The sequence below is a fragment of the Anopheles arabiensis genome, chromosome 3 (genome assembly GCF_016920715.1).
Source record: "Anopheles arabiensis isolate DONGOLA chromosome 3, AaraD3, whole genome shotgun sequence".
Taxonomy (NCBI): Eukaryota; Metazoa; Arthropoda; class Insecta; order Diptera; family Culicidae; genus Anopheles; species Anopheles arabiensis.
In genome coordinates, this window is record NC_053518.1 from 40,114,496 (window position 1) to 40,138,259 (window position 23,764).

Here is a 23,764-nt window from a genome sequence, read left to right on the forward strand (position 1 = left end):
TTTCTATAATTGCTGTGGTTTAGTTAATAGTCGACCCTCCGGGCTACACACTGGGCGCCAATTACCGAAGTTGAGGAACGATCGAGCGTTATTTATGACGTGGAATACATTAAGCAAAATGGCTACATAAAACTACTTCAAACCCGTTAATCCTAGTCCAGCACTCGCCCTTTGAAACGACACGGGCACAACGGGATAAAACGAAAGAAGGAGAGAAATTCCAACTTCCAAAGCTTTTACTCGAACCACTACTAAAGCGGCCAACCCTTGCATACTGGTTTCGCGGTTTTAGAAGGAAGACCGGATTTTTGATTAAAAAAAAAAGAGAAATCCTGCCCTCGACTAGATAGGGTGATTTGTGCCATCCAATGAATTATCATTTTTTGCTGCCCACAAAGAAGAATGTGTAACCCCGAATTCTTCACACTACTCAGGCTTTTCGACGAATAGTCCGGTCACCCAAACTGCTCGTAGAATGGAAAACGTTAGCAGAGCGTTGCAGCTTTGCGGAAGTGAGAATCAGTGGGAAATAACAACAAGAAAAAAACAGACTCTCAACCATACGGTAGCTTATGAAACGAGTTGATGGTTGCGATGCTTGGTGCCTCGCCTTCGATGCAAAAATCCACCGACACATAAACCAGCTTATGAGGAGATCGTTTTTCATATTTATTGCTTCGAATCGTTCGAGTGCTACCGTTTGGAAGCACTTTCTCTTCTTCACTATCTAAAAAGGCACAGATGATAGCAAGTTAATTAAAGCTCCGATTGAATGGAATTGCTTTTTTGTCACGGCAACAATTGTGAATCGACCAACAGCAATGGTTGGAGGAAACGCATTTAGTGTAGCAATTGGACCAATAGTCAATCGTTTCCTGAGTGCCGGAAATCGTATTAGTTTCGGTGCAACTGATTCATTATCGCGCTCTCTCCTGTGCTACGTCTCGTTGGCAACCGTATAGAAAGGAACGCCAATGATGATGATGATGATGGTGACTATTGCATAAATACACAAATATTGATGAGGAAGAATAGATTGAGTTGGTGCTTGACTAGGGAATTACCCAGATACCCAGAAATTGTGCAGGGTTGCATTCGGCAGGGGTCAAACCGGCGGATGCGTAAAATGATTGTAATGGGAAATGGGATCATTTGCAATGAATGCTAAGTGCATTACTGGAAATTCTATTGGCGATCCTATGCCCTCAATCAATAAACGGATAGAATGAGTTTTACATTCGCATAGAATAGCAATAATGTTTAAAATGGTGTGTCTGTAAATGAATTCATTGCAGCAGTTTGTGGGTGATTTTAATTCCAGAGAATAGGTAATTGGTTGTTTAATCAGGTTGTTTACAAACGTTTCATCAATTTCACTCAGTTTTAGCTCAGTTTATGAACATTTTCAACCTGTGCAGTTTTTTTTTAGCTTTCCGGCTATGTTTAGACTGCAAAGCTAGTGTGTATGAGTGTGCCCTACACTAGATAGCTAAAACTCGCAACTCGAGTTTTCTATGGGAGCAAATATCAGTACAGTTACCATTTTCTATAGCAACTGTCAAGCAAGAGCTCTTTAAAAGATTTGCTAGCTGGGTGATATGAAGAATTGAAATGAAGTAACCCGCCTGCAAAATTTGTGCTGTTAACTAAATTCAATCACTTGTGACAATGTTGAGATCAACTCAACAAGAAAACGTGAAAAAGACCTTTATTTTTAGTGTGCTCTCACTCCCCGAGATTACGAACTGCTACCAACATACAGTGAGCAGTGAGCCATTGGCGTGTTTTTACGGCCATATGGCATGGTGCTGAATCTTGCGGCCAAACGTACGGCCGCCCATTGGCCACCGTATTGTTTTTACGGTGTTCAGCGAACACATGGCGGCCTTCCGAATTTCGGCATTCGTATGGCCGGCACGAACCATCATAACACACGTTACGCGCTTGTACAATTTGGACGGGTTCCACATATTTACGGAGCTAGACATTTTTTACACTTGTTTGCACAATTTTTAGCAATCCAATAACATATCAATCATTTCGATACGTCAACTCAACCCTGAGATATAAACCCAAAGGCCAGGTGTCAAATTTAGCCCACACACCCTGTATGTTGGACGGAATCATTTTACAATTGCATTGTTGAGCTGCTTTTAATGATTTTTGGAGGAACTTTCAATGACGAAACAGGGAACAACACATCACGTCCGGCGCAAAACAGCATGCGGGAAGGGGCTTAAATGTGTCCGTGTGTTTAATTTTGTTGTTGTTGTTTGAGATTTTTCCCTTTGGTTTTGGTAAGAGCCCTCCTGGCACGTCATGTGGAGCTAGCTTTTCAACTGGAAAACCATTTGCAACAATGCGTAGAACTTCACCCGGGAAGCATTATGATGCCTCAGAGATTTGGGAATTGACGGTTGACCTGACCAGTTGGTGGCAATTTTTCATCTTCTATTTACCAGACTCGGGAAGTCCCGGTCTCCATTGTCCCTCCCAAATCATTGCACTCAGCACTGCGTATACCATTCTTGTGCCATTGACCGAATTCCAGTTTCCACGGCCACATAATGTCTCCCTGGACTCATCTCTCCCAGACTCGAACCATTATTTTTAATGTTTATTGTTCTATTAAATATTTTACATTTATTGTTATTTGTCAGCATCTCTCTATTTCCGTTCGGCTCGGACCAAGCGTTTCTGGGAGTGCGTAAGCATTTGTTTCCTGCTGCCGTGAAGTCCCAATGAACCGATTTCTTAGCGCCTCCTATTGGTTGCATATTTCTGCTCGCGATGGGTGTTCATCCCGACCACCGCAACAGTAACAAAAAAGCATCTGAATGTGTGCGTCAAAGTTTATGGTGCCTCGGGACTTATCTACCGTTCTACAAACGGCCGAGTTTTGTGTGGTTGCTTTAAACTGAATTATTAACTGGCAAGCAAGAGAATTACAAACGGAGAGACAGCTGGGAGTACAGGCACAGTGTCGCACTGTGTTGGGAAGTTGTTTGATGTCGATTTGACTGTTTGAATCATTGATAATGGGTTGAAAATTAGTACTGAATTCGTAATTAGAACCGCTTTTTCCCATGAGCTTCCCTAATCATAAATCGACCCGGGCTTTGTGCAAGGTTGGCCCTTTGCTTACAACTTCTTGATAAATGTCCAAAATATAGGCTTCCCGACTCACTCGTATTGCTCGTATTACACTCGTATTGCAAATCAACCACAGCACTATTTAGTTTTGATGACTTTCCAAAATTACAGCCCGCAGGCACAGTCCACAAACAAACAATAAACCATACCGTTTGATTTGGTCAGGTTTAGGTTGTGTTTTTTTCCTCTCTCTTTATCATCCTCGGTACACTTGATACAGGTAAAATTGGCCTAATTTTGTGAGCAAAATCTCCAGAGCATTGCAACATCTGGGCGATCTAGACAGATGACGGTACTTTTTGGTGCAATAAAAAAATGCGTATCAGTTTTATTAGCTTCCAATTCACTGTCCTCTCGCTAGCTATTGAAACTCATACACCCATGAAGCTGAAAATTGCAAACTCGTTCGATCTGATCGCAAGATAGTTGACAGCCCTTTAGGGCTGTCCCTTACCATATAGAAAAAAGCGTGCGAGTGCCCATTAGCCAAACATTTTGGCTTCACCTCCAGCATTGGATTTATTCGACATGGAAGGTAAAATTTCGAGCAACGTACGTTTCCACGTAGATATATTTTGCAGGCTCGACTCAATCAGATCGTGTGACCCTCGTTAAAATTTTCTAAGAAGGTTAAGCAAATCTTCTGATAGGATCCTGTGGGACACACGCAAACGTACACTTTCTAAAAGCGCACCGGATGTGTAAAGGAAAATGAACGCAACAAAGGCTTGATGAAAAATGGACCCAATTTTAACATCCCGGTGAACATGTAGTTAAAGATTTGTTCGGAAGAAAGACGCACACTCGTACTATTCGTATGCGAGCAAAAGTGCTCGGCCGTTTTGAACGCCTTGAAATAGAACTGATCTAGTGTAGGGAACTGATGAAATAGAAGGAGCAGCTCATCTTCATCCTCAAATCAGGTGTTTGTGTTGGGCGGCAATGTTACAAGATACAGAATGATATAGGGAACGATAAGCACGAGACCAAATCCCAAATACCGTCCCCTTGTATCAGTGATATCACCCTTGAGTTATCCCGGGCTTTTCGTTGCAAAAATGCTTTCTGACTTCTCCAGTCCCTCAAACATAAGTCGCCTCTAGCCAAACTGTCTCGAACGTAAGAGTCAGATGGTTCAATCCGGCCCCCTCTATTGGGGTTCTATTTTTCAACACTTACCCGCAGCACACGCTTTGGCAAGCCTCGGTCGTCTTCCTCGGTGATTTGTGTACGATATGACGATTTCTCAAACACCGGCGGATTGTCGTTTACATCGCGTACGTTGATCAGAACGGTGGTGTAGTTCTCCTTAAAATTATCCGAGGCCGTCAACCGTAGCTCATACTGGTAGGGAAGATTTTAAGCAAAGGAAACACGAAAAAGCTTTATTAAACGTGTATCGAGGATGGCGAAGAAATGGCTCGGATTATACATGAGAGCATGCATAATCTGACACATTCTCACCACACGCGGAAAGTAGGAAGGTGGTCTTACCTTTTTGATCTTCTCATAATCCAACGCCTTGGCTACGTACAGGGCGCCGGTTGTGTTGCGTATCGCAAACACATTGCCTACGTTACCGCTCGAGATCTTGTATCGTACACCGGACGCTGTAATGAAAAGAGCAAAAAAAGGAATGGGATGATTATTAGACCGGCTGTGCCGCTTTAAATGAGCTTTAAAGCTTTAATGGAGCTCTATTTCAAACGCATGGGGGAAACTGTACGATTCAAGTTGGTCCGACGAGGTGTTTCAAATCATGTATGATAATTAGCTCCTCCCATCCCAATCAACGATGCAGCGGTTGATTTGTGCCCTCCCGAGGAAAGGTTATGGAGCAATACAAACGAACGCAGTACATGTCAAAATAGTTCACTGATGAATAGAGTCCTTCTACTCCGTGAGCAAGTTGAAAGATAAATTTTAAAGGATGTCTTTGGCTATCTCTGTAAATGTTTCGCTATATTATTTGATATTCCATACTAACCAGAGGCAATCAAGGTTGGCAGAAACACATAATTATGCCAATTTAAAAAAAAAAAACTACAGCACGCTTCAATTGGTTCCAGCTATGAGTAAACCATACAGTGAAGTTGTCTATTAATGTTTAAGAATGGATTGGGTGTGTGTGTGCTTGTACGTGTTGTGCAAAATCATATAAACCGAATACTTACTCACTCCAAAGCTTTGACATATTATTAGTTTTAGACAATTATATTTTGAAAGGGTTCAGCTTAACACTTTGACCGCCGGCCTGACGTCACAGTTTTTGAGTGAGCAAGTAGTACATGGCAAGAGAGCGATGAGAACGACAGTTTCTTGTACCATTGTTATCACTCTTTTGTTTCATTGTGATAAGCGGCGTAGCACATGTCGTTCTCGTTCCCTCTTTCCTACCTCATTCGTTCTCAAGAGAATCACTGAGCGTCAGATGCGAAGTTGAACGGTCAGCAAAACCGTCACGCGAATTCATACGACACGACGCTTTAAGTGTTAAAAAATGCATCAGTGAAAATATATATTGTTCATACCGTGTGACAATATATGTTCGCAGAAACGCTTGTATATGTGTGTATGTTCCTTGTAGTTTTCCATCATTCGTTTTGTTGCATACATTTTTGAATCGAATTTGGGCGGCAACTCAAGGGTGACGGCCAACACACGCTCGCTACCACAGTCGGCGGCTGGGTAGCATCTTTTCAAACTGCACAAATGACGGACGGAGCATCGGGTCATATTAATTTTTCATGTAAAATATAGTACATCCCCTGTTGTGCTTCCGGTTCACCAGAAAGGGACGCCATCGTAGGCGTTAGAGCTGTGCGGTTGGATTTATTATGTTTATATACATACATTTTCATAAATTACTACCCCAACGCCTCGCCACTGTCGGGGTGAAACAGATGCATGTACATGTCGCGGTACGTGGTACAAGTCCATTTAGATCAGGTCCGGTTTTCGTGTTACAGCGTCAGGCAAATGGAGACGCTCCCGTTGTGCAGTGTTAGCATTGGTCAAACCATTAGGGATGGTTTTTGGGACTCGTAGCTCTAAAGCGATTGTAACGATTACCGCAAGTATTCCCCCGTCCATAGAACACTCTTGTTGCTACCTCTTGTTGCGTTTTCCCGCTTTACCATTGACCGTAAAATATAGCAATAGTTATGTTTGAGAGTAGAGCGTACAGTTTAACAAAGCGCCTTGATTTGATTAGAACCGGTCGTGTAAAATTAGATTACTCCCTGGAGGGAAACATGCAATCAGGGCTTGCGGGGCGCATACTGAAAGCATTTTGGTGCACACTGGGAGGACAAAATTTCCTCCCAAACTTTATAATACTCGCCGGGGGTGTTGGTCGCCATCACCTTCGTTGAGTTGTCAAATTAGACTACATTTATATTCCAGTCAGCGTCATGGTGGCGCGTGAAAGCGTAACTTTGATTGAACTTTATTTGCGTTGCCAAATAGCTGCCGTTTGGTGATGGCTGGTGTAGCCGAGGTTCATGCCGCATACAATGCATGTAATTTTCGATGGTATGAAATTAGAAAGTTGTTAAAGGAGGTGTGGTAGAAAAATGTCATAGCTGCCGCAAGATTTTCATTAAAAGTTATTTGTTTAGTCAGCTTGCAAGGGACACGAATATGAAAATGCAATGTTTAAAACAATAAGTAAATTGTTATGCTGACTAGACCCTGGATAGAGGAAGCATCTGATGGAAGCGATGGTTAGAATTCGCTGAGATTAAGTTATGACTTTTGTTGCAGTTGTTTAAAGGAATGTCCGAAATATTTCATTTGTTTTTGTTAATGCTGTGTACTTGCAAACAATAAGTGAAAATGATATTTATGCTATTCTGCAATAAATTTGGCATTTTGACAGATTTTGACAAATGGTAAAGATGTTTCTAGGCTGTGAAGAAATTCTTTAGCCACAGGAAACACCTTTAACTAAGAAATGGAGTCACCATGTTCTCAACCAAACGCCCTTTTACGGGCCTTGGTGGGACTAAAAGCCGAAGAATTGAACCGTACAATTGAACACAATTGAACCGTAACATTTCGACCAACTAGGCCGTTCTTACGGGAAAAAAAAATCGTAACAGTTTATATGTTTTTCCGTGCCACGTTTGGGCTAAGCTTCACGAAACTGGTAACTATTTCCGGGATTTGTAAAGAAATCCTATTTTTCATTTTTTCCAGCCCCCATCCAATTATTTTTATTTAAAGTGAAATCTCACCGTCTGAGCGATTTTATGATAATATAACCGATACAAGCTGATTCTCGGTGTTTAAGTAGTTCATTGTTAAACACCTGGTACCCAACGTGTAAAGAGCAGATAGGTAAAAAAGTGTTCACAAAAATAATACAATTTGATGTGATGTGTTGGACCGTCCCTTGGAATCCCTCTCCAAGGATAGTGCTTCACTACTCGATCACAATGACGGGTGATGCTTTGATATGAATTCATCCTTACAGATCCTGGGCCCAACAACTGGCATCATTGTAACTGTCAGTTCCGATCATCCTGGTGATGGAGCTTTTCGGTAACACGAAAATCCACTTCACCAATTTGGGGTCATGATTAGTTGCAACAAAGAACGTGTGTACAACAGTTGAATAGCGCAGAGAATAGAAAATTTCATATATTTGCACAAATAAATTTCATACAAGTATTGAAAAACAGATACAGTTGCTCACAAAGAAACTATCTTTCTTGTACGCCAATTCTTTCGGACATCCCGTTGTTGTTGACGAAATTAAGCTCAAAATGACATGCTCAATGTCATGTCGAGCGTCCTTTTGTTCGGTGCGTTGGTACGATGGAACAGAATCAGTTTTTTTTCTGCTCGCAACGTTAGTTAGTGCTCATTTCAACTTTGGCGAAGTTGTTTTTGGTCAGTTTGACATGATGGATGATGGTTGCGGTAACAGTGAATCCTTTCCTGCGGCGAGGTTGAAACTTGTATCACCAAACCGACTGGCAGACACTGCGTATTATTGTTTTTTTTTTTAGGTTATTCATATTTTGAGGTCGCACGTGCGTTGTTTGTGCATGTTTTATTTGTTAGGCCGTGGTAGTATTCTTGGAGAAAATTTATGTTTGTTTATCAAGTAAGGTTTACAAGCTGAGGATTTTTCGTTTATTTGCACACAAACAAATACACAAGACCTGTTTCGGGTAAGGTTAAAACATGTTAACCTACTGAACTGCATGGCATTCGAATTCAGATCAGGTTGTAAGAAAATGACAAGTAAATTTTGTTGTTTTGTTGAAAAATGGTCTTCGTGGTATTTTATTAAAATACACTTTTTTTAAATACAAAAACAAAAACATCTGCACTATTTATGAGTAAATATATGAGAGATAAAATAAGAAAACGGAATGTAGTTTGTTTTAGATCAGATCATATCATTTTCTCAGGACTACAGAAAAGGCAAAAGAATATTGCTGGTTTGTTGTCTCAAGAAATTTACACGCATTTTGGAAGTGCTGGCTGTGAGTTTTAATTATGAGAAAGGTTTAACGGTTGAAACTTTGACACAGTATCCGATTTTATAAGTAGGACATGACAATAGACAATTAAAAAACTATTACAGGGATGAGCATATCCGTGCAATAAATAACCGTATGGTTTTGAAAAAAAAAAGAATGTGTATGAATATATCTTTCAACGTTCACAAATCACAAATCCCCACAGGCAACAAATATTTGGTCTTTCATTTTGAAACCCTTGGATGAGATGGATATAGTATGATGTGTGTATTTGTGTATACCGTTCTGCATCTTCTTTGGTTTCAGTAACGCTCATGTGATTTCTCTATTTTCTATTACTGGGTTTCTCCAGCTGCTGGTGCGAGATATCTCTTGAAAACCATGAAGAAACCACAAAAGCTCTTACTCTCAAAATGATTAAAGAAGATTGTACGGTTTGTTATTGCCGATGGTCTGCGGTTCACAACAGTACATTAAAGTAGCGCTTCACTTAAATCCCTTCGCGTTGGTTCGCACCAGCTAGCAGCATCGCTGGGAGCGTTTCCATCCAACTTTGATGCGGTTTCAGAAGACCAATATTGGCTCATCTACTTGATGCATGGAAATCCGTTCCAATCACACTGGCTCATGCACACGCAAAACACACATTCACACATTCTCTTGTCCCGCTTTCCAGCCACTTTCCTTCGAAGCATTCGCAGCAAGGACAACGATTTGGACATCTCTCAGGTACATTCCTATCCACCACACGGATTTGCAATCGGGCGAATGGTTGGGACAGAAAATTTCCCCTCCCCTCATGCCATTTTGTGGCATCGACTGGGCATGCTGGTCTGCAGGTGACGTTCGACGGTATGCGATTCACTATGCACCGTTGAGCAGAATGCACGTGCAATCCGGCAAGTCTTCAGCGTCGAGCTGTTACGTTCAAGTTGAATGATTTTTTTTTGTTCTCCCTCCTTTTTTGTGTCTTTGTACATGAGACTTGGAGAAGGTAAGGTACGGAGAAAGTTGGCTCGTTTTTTTTTTTATTTCGTTTTAGTGCACTCTGTCTCAGCTTGTCTTGTTCCATTTACCACGTCTTTTTGAATGGTTGGTTTTTGTGTCTCTGCGAAACGCAAAGCAATCATTCAACGGGTTAGCGTGTCGTCAACGTCGTGTCAAGGATAATGGAATGGAAACGTGGTATAAGTTATTCTTTTAAATTTTTCAAAAATTTGCTGAATCCTTTTGAGTGCATCAATTCTTGTGCAATTTTGTGTAGTTGCGCTTGCTGTTTTTGCTGTACTAATAGCATTTGCCATATTATTTTTTTTTGTATTTTTGCACTTTTTTCGCTTTTATGCAAGAGTGGAAATTAAACGATAGAGCTTCTGAATGAGATTGTGTACAATCTATCTATATATTCATGAATTATAACATAGCAGAATGTCAATAATCTTTAGTGCTTGGGACGGTTTCCGGTTAATCAATAACATTGTAAAAGAGTCCGAGAAATGTCAATTGAAATTAAATTTAAATTCAATTTAAATTTTAAATAAACTGGCACACACAATTACTGGTACAACAATTAATTGTTTCATGGTTAGTGGAAAATTTTTAATTCATTGTTCAATTTGGGATTTTAGGGGAAATCAAACCTTGTTCAAGAGGTTTTGAAACGATTTTTTTTTATTTGCCACTATAAATAACAAGCTCTAAAGAAACACCAAGCCGAAATCCTTATTTCTACAAAAAACTGGAAAAAGCACAATTGAAACCGCCAACTAGTCCTCCTTACAATATTTTTAACAATGCACACTGTATCATTTCCGCATGAGTCGAAACTTCCATTTGGTTCTTATGCTGTTGAAACATCTGCATCAGCGTCATATCTTAGCGCGCACCGGAAACATTAGACAGAATTTATGACTTTATTTTGAATGATCTGTACATCGTATCCAATCCGTATTGTTACATCGCTTGCACAAGCACAATAAGCAACACAACAAATAGAGCAATATATTGCAGCTAGTCTCTTGGGACCCGGGAGATGCACTGCAGCTTCACACCCTTGGAATTGCAATCAGTACCACAACTCGCACTCCATGGGACAACGAAAACGGGCACAGTGCAACTTTTGTCATTTACAGTTGTTCTGCTGTGTCCCATTATCCTATCGATGGGCAAGCTTCGAAAGCAGTCGTTAGGAATGTAGAACTGCATGGCGCGGAACATGGCTGTGAAGATTTGTGGTGAAGCGATGATTTTTCATTGTTGAAAAGTTTTACAGATTTTTTCTGCCTTCTGCGTTCTCTGATTGTTCGTGCAATTGGAGTGTTATATTTTCTCGTGTTGGTTTTGTGAAGGAATGCCAAACGAATGAATGCGAACTGATTTTTGGCAATTTGGCTGCTTGCTCTCCCATGGGTAGAAGTGGTATATGTGCTTCGCTTGCATTGCGCTTGTGTTTGGGTGGGAGATCTTAACAGTTCTCACAACACTTTTGTACGAACAGTACAATGGCTGCAATTGGGATTGTGAAAGGACAATTGCTGTCAAGAGGATTTTTGCAACAAGTGCAGGTTTGATGAGTATAGACAAATTTTGTTGTCAAAATTTGCAAAGGAAAATGTTTTACATGGAGAAATATGAATACATCTTCGTTCTTTTAGGAACATGCCAAATTAAAGATCAAAAATGATTATTACGAGACTATTCCTAGTTCAATCTTCCTTTATGTTTTTTTTCAGGCATAATCTAAAAAGTAGCATTCTTTCAGATTTTCGTAATATTTCCTATGCGCCAGTCTCGTATTACTTTTTGTAAACGTGTTAGCATGAGTGTGAAGCGTGACAATGATGTCATTTATTTTAATTGTGGTAGCTTACTACAGCATAGACGATAACATCCTCACTGCTACTATAAAGCGTTTCCTGGGAGGATAGGGTCAACATCAAACGAGACCAAAATTAAGCTAATTTTTGGTATGGCTGAAGCAATGAGACGAAACGAAAGCAACATTATCCTGTGTTGGACACATTACCCTGCCAATGGTTGTTAAATGGCAGGGAGATGCTATCGGGTCACTTTTTAACTCTTTCAGTAGCAAAACTTTGCTGTACAGAAACTGTTTGATGGGCAGTATTTGCTATTTAATTAAATATTTCATGGATTCAAAAGATATGCGATTATCCAGAAGACCCATGAAGTAAAACGAGGGTTATTGTTTGGAAGCATGTGCTGTGGTTCTGTTGTTTTAATAGCGTACCCGTAGATGCAATCGTAATGTGAGATGCTTTTACATGAATGTATGTTACACTGTAAAAAGATTACGAAATTCATTTACTGATCATTGTTTCTATTGTACATGATTCCATTATTCAGCGTACCTTTTAAGAAAATCGACTTTTCATAATCAAATGAAACCAAAGAATAGCTTTAATTTAGCTCCCTATGTTAACACTCATTTCGTATCTGCTGCATAAATGAATTGATTGAAACGATGAATGGTTTCTGTCCTTCAGCAAATCACTATAAAGCCGCATGGTATTATATCATATTAATTAAGTGAAGAAATCTTCAACGCCGCACTCTGACTGCGCTTTGGGATTATGCTTTGGGAATTTAGCAGGTGCAATGCTGCAAAGGAAGATGTTTGATGGGCTGACGACAAGGACCCATTGAACGACCAGTGGAGATATCAAAACCCCACCGTCTCATCATGTTCATAAAATTTTCTTCGCTCATTACCTCCCCCATCGGTTTGAATAGACGATTTGTCCATGGTGGCATAACAGATAAGGTCAACAATAAGCTGTAATTGTAATAGGTGTCCACCAGGCGAATTCTGCAAATATGGTTGGTTTGAGGCATATTTCCTGTAAATAAATTATCGTTCAGCTAGACTGGGCCCCAGAAATGGACAAAGAAAAGCTAGCAATCCTAGACCTAGAGATCTTAATCCTTGTCCATTTTTCGGAGCCGTTGTAAGCTGTCATTGATCATCATCGTTCTTTCCGGTTTGGGTATCGGCCACAGTAATGGATCAGAATATTACTAAATAGGATTGAGGTTTTCACAAGCTAGAGGCAGCCAAGCAAAACATGGAAGAATAACAGTTTAGTCCAATAACGGAATGTAGCAGCACCGAATTGTAATCATTGATAAAGAAATCCCCAGAAACACAAAAAGCAGATTTTCCTGTGCATTAGACCTATAAATTTTTCTCTGACAAGGTCGATTTGCAATTGATTTTACCCTTCCTGAATCTATGCAACCAGTCAGTCCACCGAACGGAAGTAGAGATCTTCCATCACAGTCAATGGCAAATCTTTAAGGCCCGGGTTTCGAGGCAAAGCGGACATGAAATATTCAAAACCCGAACCCTTCCGCCCATAAAACGTAAATGATACAACCCTTAGACATGCTTTGATCCCACGGCCTCGTGGGAAGAAACAGTAAAGTTTACCCATTCAGAGCCATTTCACATTAGTTTACAGATATATATGTTGAAGAAGAGGGGATGAAATCCTTTTTCATTGCTCGTTATTATGGTTTGGAAATCATTTGCAAATATTTGCGTAGCCATTTTGGTGTGCGCAAATCCCTCGAGAAGCAGGCGATAATGTTTTGGACCGAAGTCAAAAAATGCCAAAAAAAAAATTACCTTTCTCTGGAAGGCAGAGCTGAATAAGTTTGAATATCGCTGCAGTTGATGATCCTTTCAGTAGTTGGCTTGGTTTTGATATTCTGATATTTCCTCGTTTTGGTCACCTGCATCCTTAGCCATGGTCATCCGGCCATTGTGTCATAGAGGAGACTTGAAAAACACCCACAGGTAGACTGGTCAGATGATAAAGGTCAGTTACCTAGAAGCCGTACGACTTCTACCCTGCACCCACCCCTATGAATGCTACGTCCGAAAAAAGGAATGATTAATGATCGAACAGGTGCTAGATGTACCAGAGACCCTACCACTCGCTCTTACATCTTTTTGGTCCTCCTAAAAAAATGCATAAATGCCTTACTCATACAGTTACCAATCCCGCTGTAATTCAGTTGCCAGGGCTAAAAAGGGGGGAAAATAACGCAGTGGATAGCAGCCATTCCGGGAAAAAATAACACATTATCCTTTCTTATCGTTCTATTGGAGCAGAAAAAGGAAACACATTCGATAACTAAAATTCCAAAAATTGATTTAATAATTATCACCACCAACAGCGGATGGAACGTTTTGATCCTTAATTGACAGGCGGTCACCATATTGGTTGGTATTTCGGTATCTTAAAAATCAAACGTTTACCGCATTTTAATAACATTAGCTTTAAAGAAACCACTGAACACTTTCGTTTAATAAAAGCCTTCTTTTGCTTTGCCCAGCCTGAAACTGTTGTGTGTATCCCAGTTAATAGAAGGCCCAGTTAAAAGTTGTTCACTGTATGAATGGTAGGGAAAAAATGGCGTTGAAAATTTAATGATTCTCTGCAATGTGTTTCAACGCTTGAGCGTTTTTAGCGTTTTAGGTTTTTCGCATTCGGCAGCGTTGAAAATGCTGAATTTTACTAACATACCTGGACAGAACTGTGCAGAGTCAGTAATGTCATAATTGATTGGCACCTGCATGCTTTAACGATTGGAGTGGGATGCCGTCGTGCAGGAAGGAGCGTTATTGAAACAGCATGACGGAAATTAAAACTCCAATGACAATAGATTATGGAAAAAACTATCTTGTTAGAAACGTTGGCTTCAGCGCCAGTTGGGCCGACTAGTACATGCTACACATTGGTTGTTTAATATGCTGGCTCATGAATTTTAAGCAATATCTGAATTCAAAGTGTATCAAAAGAAACAGTACAATTTCTTTGTTTTTTTGTAATAGCCTGAAAAGTGAAAAGATAGAGTTTAAAGAATGTGAGAAAGTAATTTCAATCCTAAGCAAATACGATTGATTTTCAAAATATTGTGTAAAGATGGTAAAAAAAGTAATTGGATTCTTTCTTGGCACTGTTTTTGTGAGTTGCAATGATTTTTGTTTGCATTGGTGCGTAAATAGAAGAAAATAGATCAATTCCATCATACAGAGAATGCTTTTGGGCAAGAACGACTAGCAAAAACTAAATCCAGATAAATAAAAGGGTTTCCTTAAAATTGGCAAACAGATTTTGATTTAATTGATTTTCGTTTCACTTCATTAGTTTGTTTGAACTGTAGCAATTGGAAGAACATATTTTTAGAATTTTAAAAGAGCTTTATTTGGTCTCTAATTACTTTTCTATCATTTTGTTAGTTTACTCAGCATCCTTTACAAGCAAACGAACATTTGAAGAATTCGCGGAAATCCAGATGAAACATTTGCAGCATTCGGTTGGAACATAGCGCAAACAATCAATAAGGATGTAAAATTCAAACATCGTAGGTTTGGATTGCAAACTCATAAATAAGAAAAAAAATCTTGTTGGTATGTGTGGCAAATCTTTAATATCAGAAAACTGGTTTGTTTCGAATCGGAATCATGTGACGTTGATATCGTTTAAAACTTTTTTTTCTTACTACAAATACCTAGCTCAAAATATCAGGATTATTCTTTTTGCCTTTTTTCTGACATCTGTTATTTAAAATCTAAACTATATATATAGAAGAATTTTAAACTATCTCTTTTGTACTGTTAAAAACATATTTTGACTTCAAATGGCTTTAGAATGCAATAATCCATCAATTTGCACCATTTTGATACGTAACATGAAAACCGAGGCAATGATTTTTTTCCAGTATTTAATATTTAAGTAATTCCAACGTTTGTCATCTCAAAAACTACAACAAATTGTATGGTTATTTTAGATGGAAAACTATATTAATTACAATCTTTATCACTAAAAATCCTTTAATGGTGTTTTGAACAAATGAGAAATTTGCGTTGTCAAAACTGACTTAGCTTTTCAGCTTTCCAGCTCAAAACACGGTTACCGTCTATAAAAGCAATCAAATAAATGTACGAGTCCACCGTTCTGACTAAAAGAATCATCCTAATGAACAATCCAAATCAATCACTAACATGCACAAATAAATTTACTCAAAAGTACTTCACTAACCAGCAATAAATATATATGGGCACTGCATATCCTATTTTAATTGCTTGTTATTTATATAAGACCCCTTGAAAGTACACCGTGCTTTCACCAAGCAAAGGCCACGCAAACGATAATAGTATTACATGGGCAGCAATGATATTATATATTTTCAATTGAGCATCATCACCGCCAAATTCAGATTAATTCAGTTTGTCACTGCGATCGAAACCATATATGGTCGACGTTTAATATAATTTATAGTTTCAACCCGCATCGCACTCCTTTACAGTAATGTGTGCCGTAGCTTTTTTCACGCTGTATGCATGGATGAGCGATGATGTTAATTCATTCGGAAGGGTGAACTCTCCTACGCTTATAGCCGGAGATACTCTCATACACTCACAGCCAAAACAAAAAAAAAACAAAATAATCGAACGGATTCAATAAAATAGGAGTGAGTAAAAGCAAAGCATAAAAAGAAAATTGCTATTACAAATCGTTGATCCGTGGTTGGGAGACCCCGAATTTCAAATATAAGAGTCATGAATTTGAACATCCACACAACAACCAACGGAGCTGATTGAATGATAGATTCTTTTAATCTGAGCCAAATACTGGCTGAATGGGTTGATAAATTGCGATCGCGTTCAATACTTTCAATAATTTAATTATAAGGTTGCCGATTAGACACGATGGTCCGTCGGTTATATATACGAAATAAATAAATAAATAAAAACGTTGGGTATGAAATTAAAAATTGGATTGCTTGCAATACATCACTCTAACACTCCATGGACACACTTCACCACTATACTGGTCGAGATGACTTTGATTTTCAATCGTTGTAATTAATGTTAGCGTAGACATGGACCAGCATCGATAGTATCCGTGGCCAGCATAAAACAATTGAAGGCTTATTTTGATAGAATATATTGTTTATTTTTTATTCGTATAGTGTCACTAGCATCGCTCAAAGCGTGTATATGCATAGAACACGCTATTAAAAATATATAATCAAAAATTATATAACCTACCAACCGAAATCACAACCTATGCTTCGAATAGAATCATTCCATATATCTCCGTCAACTGCATCATAAAAGGAGCATAAAAAAGGAATGAGAATAAAAAAATGTATCAAAACATTGAATCAAAACCAAATCAAATGAGAAAACCTTACAGCAATTGTGTTTGCTCAAAACGATACTCAACCAAGAACTATTACTGACATTGAGCGCATTCCGAGTCCGACCGTTTCCTTGCGCGTCCTAAATCCATTAGTTTGCGTCCCTTAAAGCTTTTTTTACAGCTGTCGTGTGCAAAACCGAATTTCTGTGCCCCGAAACCAAATAATATGGCATGATGAATTATTCATTCCTTGATTTCGATCCCGATATGAACAACGGTGGAACCTTTTTTCTTTCTTTTTTTCCCGGGTGCTGTAGCGTGTAGGTTATGGATAGCTCAATGCAACCCTTTGCATGTACAGCATTCTTGCAAGACGAAAATTCGTATATGAATAAGAGTTTGTATGCACTGTCTACTGGAACGGAATTCTTATAGCAGCACCCTAGATCGGTATGCTCCGCAGTAAAAGTTCTGGTCTGGTTCGAAAACTTTTGTTATAACGATAAATCCGGAAATAATATTCAACGCTTGGATACACACAACATCGCATGCAAGAATACTGAACGCGATAGCATACAGAAGTGAATAGTGTGTATGTGCAATATAGCAGAAAGAATGATAGCAAAGGCATGCAGCGATTTTCTACGAGCACTCTCCGTTCGATGCTACGTTTGTATATTTTAACCAAGAAGATTCCTTCTTCGCCCTGTTCTTGCTCGCTTTTAGGACGATTTTGTTACATTATTTTCTACACAGAAAATTGGACCATCGCTATTTTGTTGGCCATAAATTTATCCACTTGTGTGAAATGGGAGTTTTATTAATATTGAGCTGTCTAAGAAAATGTCAAACGATTTGTATGATTAGCGGTTTGGTCAGACTTGCTTTGACCGTTATTTGTGCATAAAGATAGTGAAACGTTTGCGTCATTTGAAAAATAAATGTATGCATTTAGATAGATTTATTTGCAAGCAATCATTTCCGCTATTTTTTCTAGTGTTGTTTTGCGATTTTGCTATATGACATTTGGTGTATAGAGTCGACGAGACGGACAATGTAGTTAAACGATTATTTTGATGCAAAGTTACATTGTTTACTTTATCGATTGTTTGCCCTTTCAAACGTCTGTTTGAATAAAATAATATACATTTTCTTGCACAATAATTTTACCAAGCATTGTAATAAAGCCAGAATGCGATCTAGTCTGCAGTTTCCTTCTCTCTAAAATTTTTTTTTCAATAAATAATTGGATTATTAACGCTTCAGCCTATTCAAAAGCTCACATTGCATTTGTTTTAGAAAGCTGCAAATTGACTTTTCCGTCCAAAATCAGAATTACAGTTTGTACAGTAGCGGAAGTTTACTGCTATTTTCAATGTGGTTCTATCGAAAGCGAAAACCTCGGAGTGCTATGAAGCAAATCTAAACCAAGTGCTTCATTCCTTGTTGATGACTGCTAATGGTTGAGCTGACAACTCCTAAGACAGAAAAAATGGTCAAGAACACAATGAAAAATGTCATCAATGAATCGATTTACACTGAAATTATTTGGATAGCTGAATATAGAGTCACTGGTTACAGAACACTAACTCCACTTAAACTATTGTCGAATTCGTTTCCGGTTTCTATAAAAAAAAATTCTATAACATTTATGAAAAACGGTAAGGAAAATATATATTTTGTCATTGTCTAGTACAAATTTTTAAAATTGATGGTATGAAGCATAATCATTTCCCGCACAAACATTCTTTTATAAAATTAGACTACTGTTTTAGTATGGTGTAAGTGAACACCCAGTACCTTGTGCTAGGAATTTACCCTGTTTGCTTGTGTGCTTTAATAATGCTTTCTTCGCGAAGTAAAAATTCAATCTTCTTTCAGCTTCTGCACGCGGTAGCAGGATAGCACTAGCTCATACATAAAACATGCACTCAGTTTGGTTTTTCCTTTTTTAAATAATCATTCCATACACGATGTATGATCGCTTCGTAGGCGAGCTACAAAGATTTTGATGTTTGATTTTCGGATACATTTCGACTTGTGAGAAAACCAACGGTGCTTGAACTCTTTGAAACATGTTTGCTCGAGAACAGGGTAGTCTTTTCTCGTTTCGGTAAATATTTGCATATGTTTGAATTATTGCACGGTGGTAATCGGCGCATGGGAGACTTAAAGTGACTCATGTGCTGATGGTGCTGCCGATTTATTTGACTGGTGAACGATTTCTTTAACTTTGAAGGGAAAGGAATTGATTCAATAAGATATTTGCTGTACCATTGTACCTATCTTCGTTGAATGGAAGCGGAAGCAAGTACCAGATGTGTCTTTCAAGTTGTCTAAGTGTGTTTTTTAGATTGAGGTAAAATATATCACAAGATATATTTATGCGAACTATAATTCGGTTCGGTTTCATACGGTAAACGAACAATGGAAATACTGATAAGCTATTACATGGCGATTGAATTGCCTTCAAGCTTTTAAGTTTAAGCAACGAGCGTTGTACGAAATTAAGAGTATTTTAATGGAATTGAATGATTTTAAAGGATATGTTGATCTTCGAAGCAATTCAGAAATGTTTGGATTAATTTGTTAGTTTCAGTGGTTTGTGTGATTTAATTATCCGTCAATCAACTTGAATAGTCTATTGAACTTTTAACGTAACAACGAAGGAGCGATCGTAATTAAGAACACCAAATAAATAAAGTGTTTTCCTGAAAATCACTTTTTAATTGAAGTTTTTAAATTAAATTGTGCAAAATTTAAGGAACGCCGTACGTCAAATTAATTCAACTGGTAGTTTTTGCAAGGTAGTTTTTTCAAACCCACATATTGTTATGAACCGTAGTATGTTTTTTTGAAACAACGCTTTCCTTTTTTAGGTTCAATAAAGTGGAAAACTTTCAATGATTTTTATTGGCCTGAAATTTTATTTTCATTAAAATGATTTGATTTTACAATTTCCTGCGTTCCTAGGTTTCCTGGGTTTCATGTCTCAATGCAATGGGCTCCAAAATGAGCCGTGCCGGACACAACATTGTTCTAATGAGCCATTAATAATACAGACCGGAAAGCAGGCATGTCAGGTCGGAAAATCTTAACATCGCCTGATAGACCAATTGCACATCGTATCACGTAACCTCAATATCTTTGCTAAACCATCCATTTGGCTGCCAATCATTATGGTCACGAGCAGCATCGCCACTAGGAATGGCAAAACTCTCGAACCTTCATTATCCTTTTCTCAGATCATTAATACACAAAAACAAATACGAACATACTCACATTCACACAAATACACACAGGGCGGACATGAACGATTTTGGTTGATAATTAACTTCCGACGGCGATGTGAGCAGCTGAACTCCATGGGGAATGAATGCTCCCATTGAGAATGAAACGAGGCGAAAGTGACGTAAAATCAATTGCCCCAGCCTAAACGCTCGTTCCGGTCAGCTTGAAATCTGTTTCCGGTCACTAGTAATTAGGTGCGTAAATCATGGTCACAAAAATGTTGGAGGTCGGGGTGAATTCTTGTGTCCGGTGCGCAAAACTCCGTGCTTCCGTACGTGTATCGTGGTTGTAGATCGTAAATAATGATGCGCCCTCTACACTCCCCGTAGCAGAATATGGCCCAGCAGAGGAAGAAGATGAGAAATTATTGCGTACACGTCTTCCATGCCGAGGAGTAACGTTTCGTTTAGCGCAGTGGTGCTCAACCTTTTTGGATCTTTATTCCCGTATGGGGTACATGTTGGACTTTATTCCCCACAACCAAGCTCATGAGCGGAGGTAGAAAGAGGCAACCCATGGTATTAACCGAAATTTTGATCAAAAATTCCCCTTCAACCGCTGGTTTAGTGTTTGCAGGAAATTTAAGCAGGAAAAATGGCTCGTTGGTTTCAGCATTTCACTTACACAGTTGCTTTCAGTAGCAAGTTTATTGTTTATTTATCAGAAATCATTATTTATGATATGTGGTAATAATTCTTTCAGGCGGTACGCTTCTTTTATTGCACACGGTTGGGGGTCGTTTTTGAGGCTCAACATATTAAATAAAACGAGCAGTGTTAGTGAATAAGCCCAAAACAGACAAAAAGGTAATGTTATTCCCCTTAAAGCAAGACGGCGTCCAACGTTTTACCTGATTTTGCCTCAAAAGTGTATTATTGGTTTACATTTGCTTATAAAAAAAAATCGTCAGTGTTATGATTTGCGTACACACCAAGTCCATTCGTTTTCATCGAGTTGATTATTTCTTACGTTTTTCAATATACGTGGTAATAAATCAGAACGAAATTTCTTTTTTATGGGTTTGTGCGTTCATTTTCAGAAGGCTTTTAGTGTATCAGAAAATGGGAACAAAATCCACAAAAGTGTAGTTGTGGCTGCTATTTTTTTGTCTTCACTTTCTGACTGTATTTCCTGCCCTTTTTTAGTCGCTCTCTCTTTTTCTCTCTCTCTCTCTCTCTCTCTCTCTATCTCTCTCTTTCTCTCTTCGCAAATCTTCGCTGAGTAATATTTTTTCATATTGTATAGTCTTTTGTCTGATTTTGGCGAGGCGACAAAATTGGGCCCCTGAATCCGAAAAGCTCTAGATGGAAAGTGATAAGCACCCTTCATCATACTGGATGCTTTCAGCCATCCATGTGATAAATTCATTTTTCTTTTCCCTCAACACCCGCTGCAATCCTGCGTTGAGACAAACGAAAAATTTGTTCGGTTTGCTACCCCAGCCTACCCAACGGTTTCGTTAGCAGTAGTTGACAGTAAACAGCAATATTAAACGGGCTGTAATCAATAATAAATGATTGTCGTCTGTTTTTGCGAGAGAGTGGAAAAGATTAACTACATTGCTCGGTGACGTGGCTCGGTGTCACGCGATCTCGAGTCATCGTTTCCTCTCAACGGTCCCCTGGGGCCCATTTCCGTTTTAAGTTCGTAAGGTGAAATTTCAGCTTGTCAGCTGTTTTCATTGTATAGCAGTTTTCGAGCAGCTATCTAAGTGGGTATAATATATAAATGGGCTTATCAAAAGGTGTATAAGAGAAAGCCTGTTTGAACAAACGTTTGAACAAACAAACCATCCTGTCAATAAGTGACGTTCAAAATTGGTTATTAGGTTATAAATTTGGTGAAAACATGCTTCGAGACCACCTGGTCTATGCACTATGATTCTAGATTCCACCACCTGATCTCTTTAATGCTCCCTGGAATAAATGAAAACACCTTCTTGTGTTGCCTTTTTTACGTGGTACTCGAATCTAATTCTAGCTTTGAGGGTAAAATAATCAAGATTGAAAATTGCTGGTTAGTTTTGTGTTAGGTTTTGTGTTTAGTTTTGGCGTGATTTCAGGTGCCAACTGTTAAACTCCACATAAAAAAGCTGACTGAAATCGTGAAGGATCTCATTATCAGTGATTTACAAAGGGAGAGTGCATATTGTACATATTGAAGAATGAAAAAGAATTAAAGGAAACAGGTGATGGAAAACTTTACAAGAAATGAGAATAACTCTTTAATTCATCCCTACAATCGTGCTGTATGTTGTATCAGTCCAGGAATTAACTGCATTTGGTTTATTTCAATGTGTTACCGTTTGTGTTTTTCTTCTTCTTCTCCTTTGGCACAACAACTGTTGTCGGTCAAGGCCTGCCTGTACCATTAGTGGGCTCGGCTTTCAATGACTTAATTATTACCGTAGAATGATAGTCAGTCCTACGTATGGGGGAACGTTCCATTCGTGGCTTAAACCATGACGGGCATTTTGTTAAGTCGTACGAGCTACCATCAGACCGGCCTTATGTTTTTTTGCGTTTGTGTATTTCGCTTTTGATGAAATGAAGCGTTTTAAAGTTTTCAGCGAAAATAAAACATCATTTGAAATGAACGGATGTTAGTTAATAGTAATTACACTTTTCAGTTGTTTATTCTTTTTCCTTTTAGCATTGCAATATCACATAAGACTTTTAAATTGCTTCACTAAGCTTTTGAATATTCATCTTCTTCTTCTTCTACTTGGCGTTACGTCCTACGCGGACATGTCGGCCTATACAGGCTTTCGAGACTTAATTCGTTACCACGTAGCCGGATAGTCAATCCTTGCTACAGGGGAACGGTCCATTCTGGGCTTGAACCCATGACGGGCATGTTATTGAGTAATTGACGACTGTACCTCGGGACTACCCCCATTTGAATATCCATCTTTAACACAATTTCATTATCATCCCAACCATCATTTTAAACTTATTTCAAAAGCGAAACTCGGAAAGAATTGATAGCCACCTAAAACGGCCATTTTGTTGGTCGCCCATTGTGATATGATAAGGATAATACCCGCGAACAAATAGCACGTTTGTCTGCTTCTTATCAGAACTCAACGAACTATCCATGTCCGTAGCGGCACGTTCGTAAAATTTTATCCAGGATAGTGACCATTTACAGGAAAACATCCAGCCTGCAACGATGAAAATTTCTGCTTTTTGTTACAAAACAACACACACTTCTTTTAGCATGCAACGAATTTACGTGCGACCATTAAAAACTGCCCAGGAAAAAGTAGAAATCACATGGAAGAGCTCGTGTTTGCGCTTCAGCTATCATTTCCTGCAGAATCGCAGCCGGGAGATTGTTCCGATAATTGATTTTGTCGTCATCTGGAAGGATTAGCAGCGTGGGTTGCTAATTAATGGAAAGGGGAAGCCAAGTTTCACGAACCAACTGTGTGCTCCATCTAGCACCAGTGCTGGTAACGTTTTGGGCGGTGGCCCGTTCAGTCGTCCAGCAGAATGAAGTGAACCATCCATTTTCTGTGCTTCGTTGTATCTGCTTAACTTGACAGCGGTATGTCCGGAACAGTATAACACCGCCCAAGCAGGAAGTTGTCCGAAACAACCGTTGGCTTTCCGTGCGGGATTACTGGTTAATGAAGGAAGACGAATT

At 38.9% G+C, this 23,764-nt stretch overlaps 1 protein-coding gene across 4 annotated transcripts in view; it reads right to left on the reverse strand.

Annotated features, from left to right (window-relative positions):
* Positions 1 to 23,764, reverse strand: part of LOC120900529 (neural-cadherin-like) — a 267,774-nt gene that overhangs the window by 20,348 nt on the left and 223,662 nt on the right. For all 4 annotated transcript variants that reach the window (XM_040307637.1, XM_040307636.1, XM_040307635.1 and 1 more), the window contains 2 exons: positions 4,648 to 4,763; positions 4,333 to 4,497 (listed from right to left, as the gene is read on the reverse strand). In XM_040307637.1, coding sequence (XP_040163571.1) covers positions 4,333 to 4,497; positions 4,648 to 4,763 — 281 coding nt within the window. The remainder of the gene's footprint in view (positions 1 to 4,332; positions 4,498 to 4,647; positions 4,764 to 23,764) is intronic.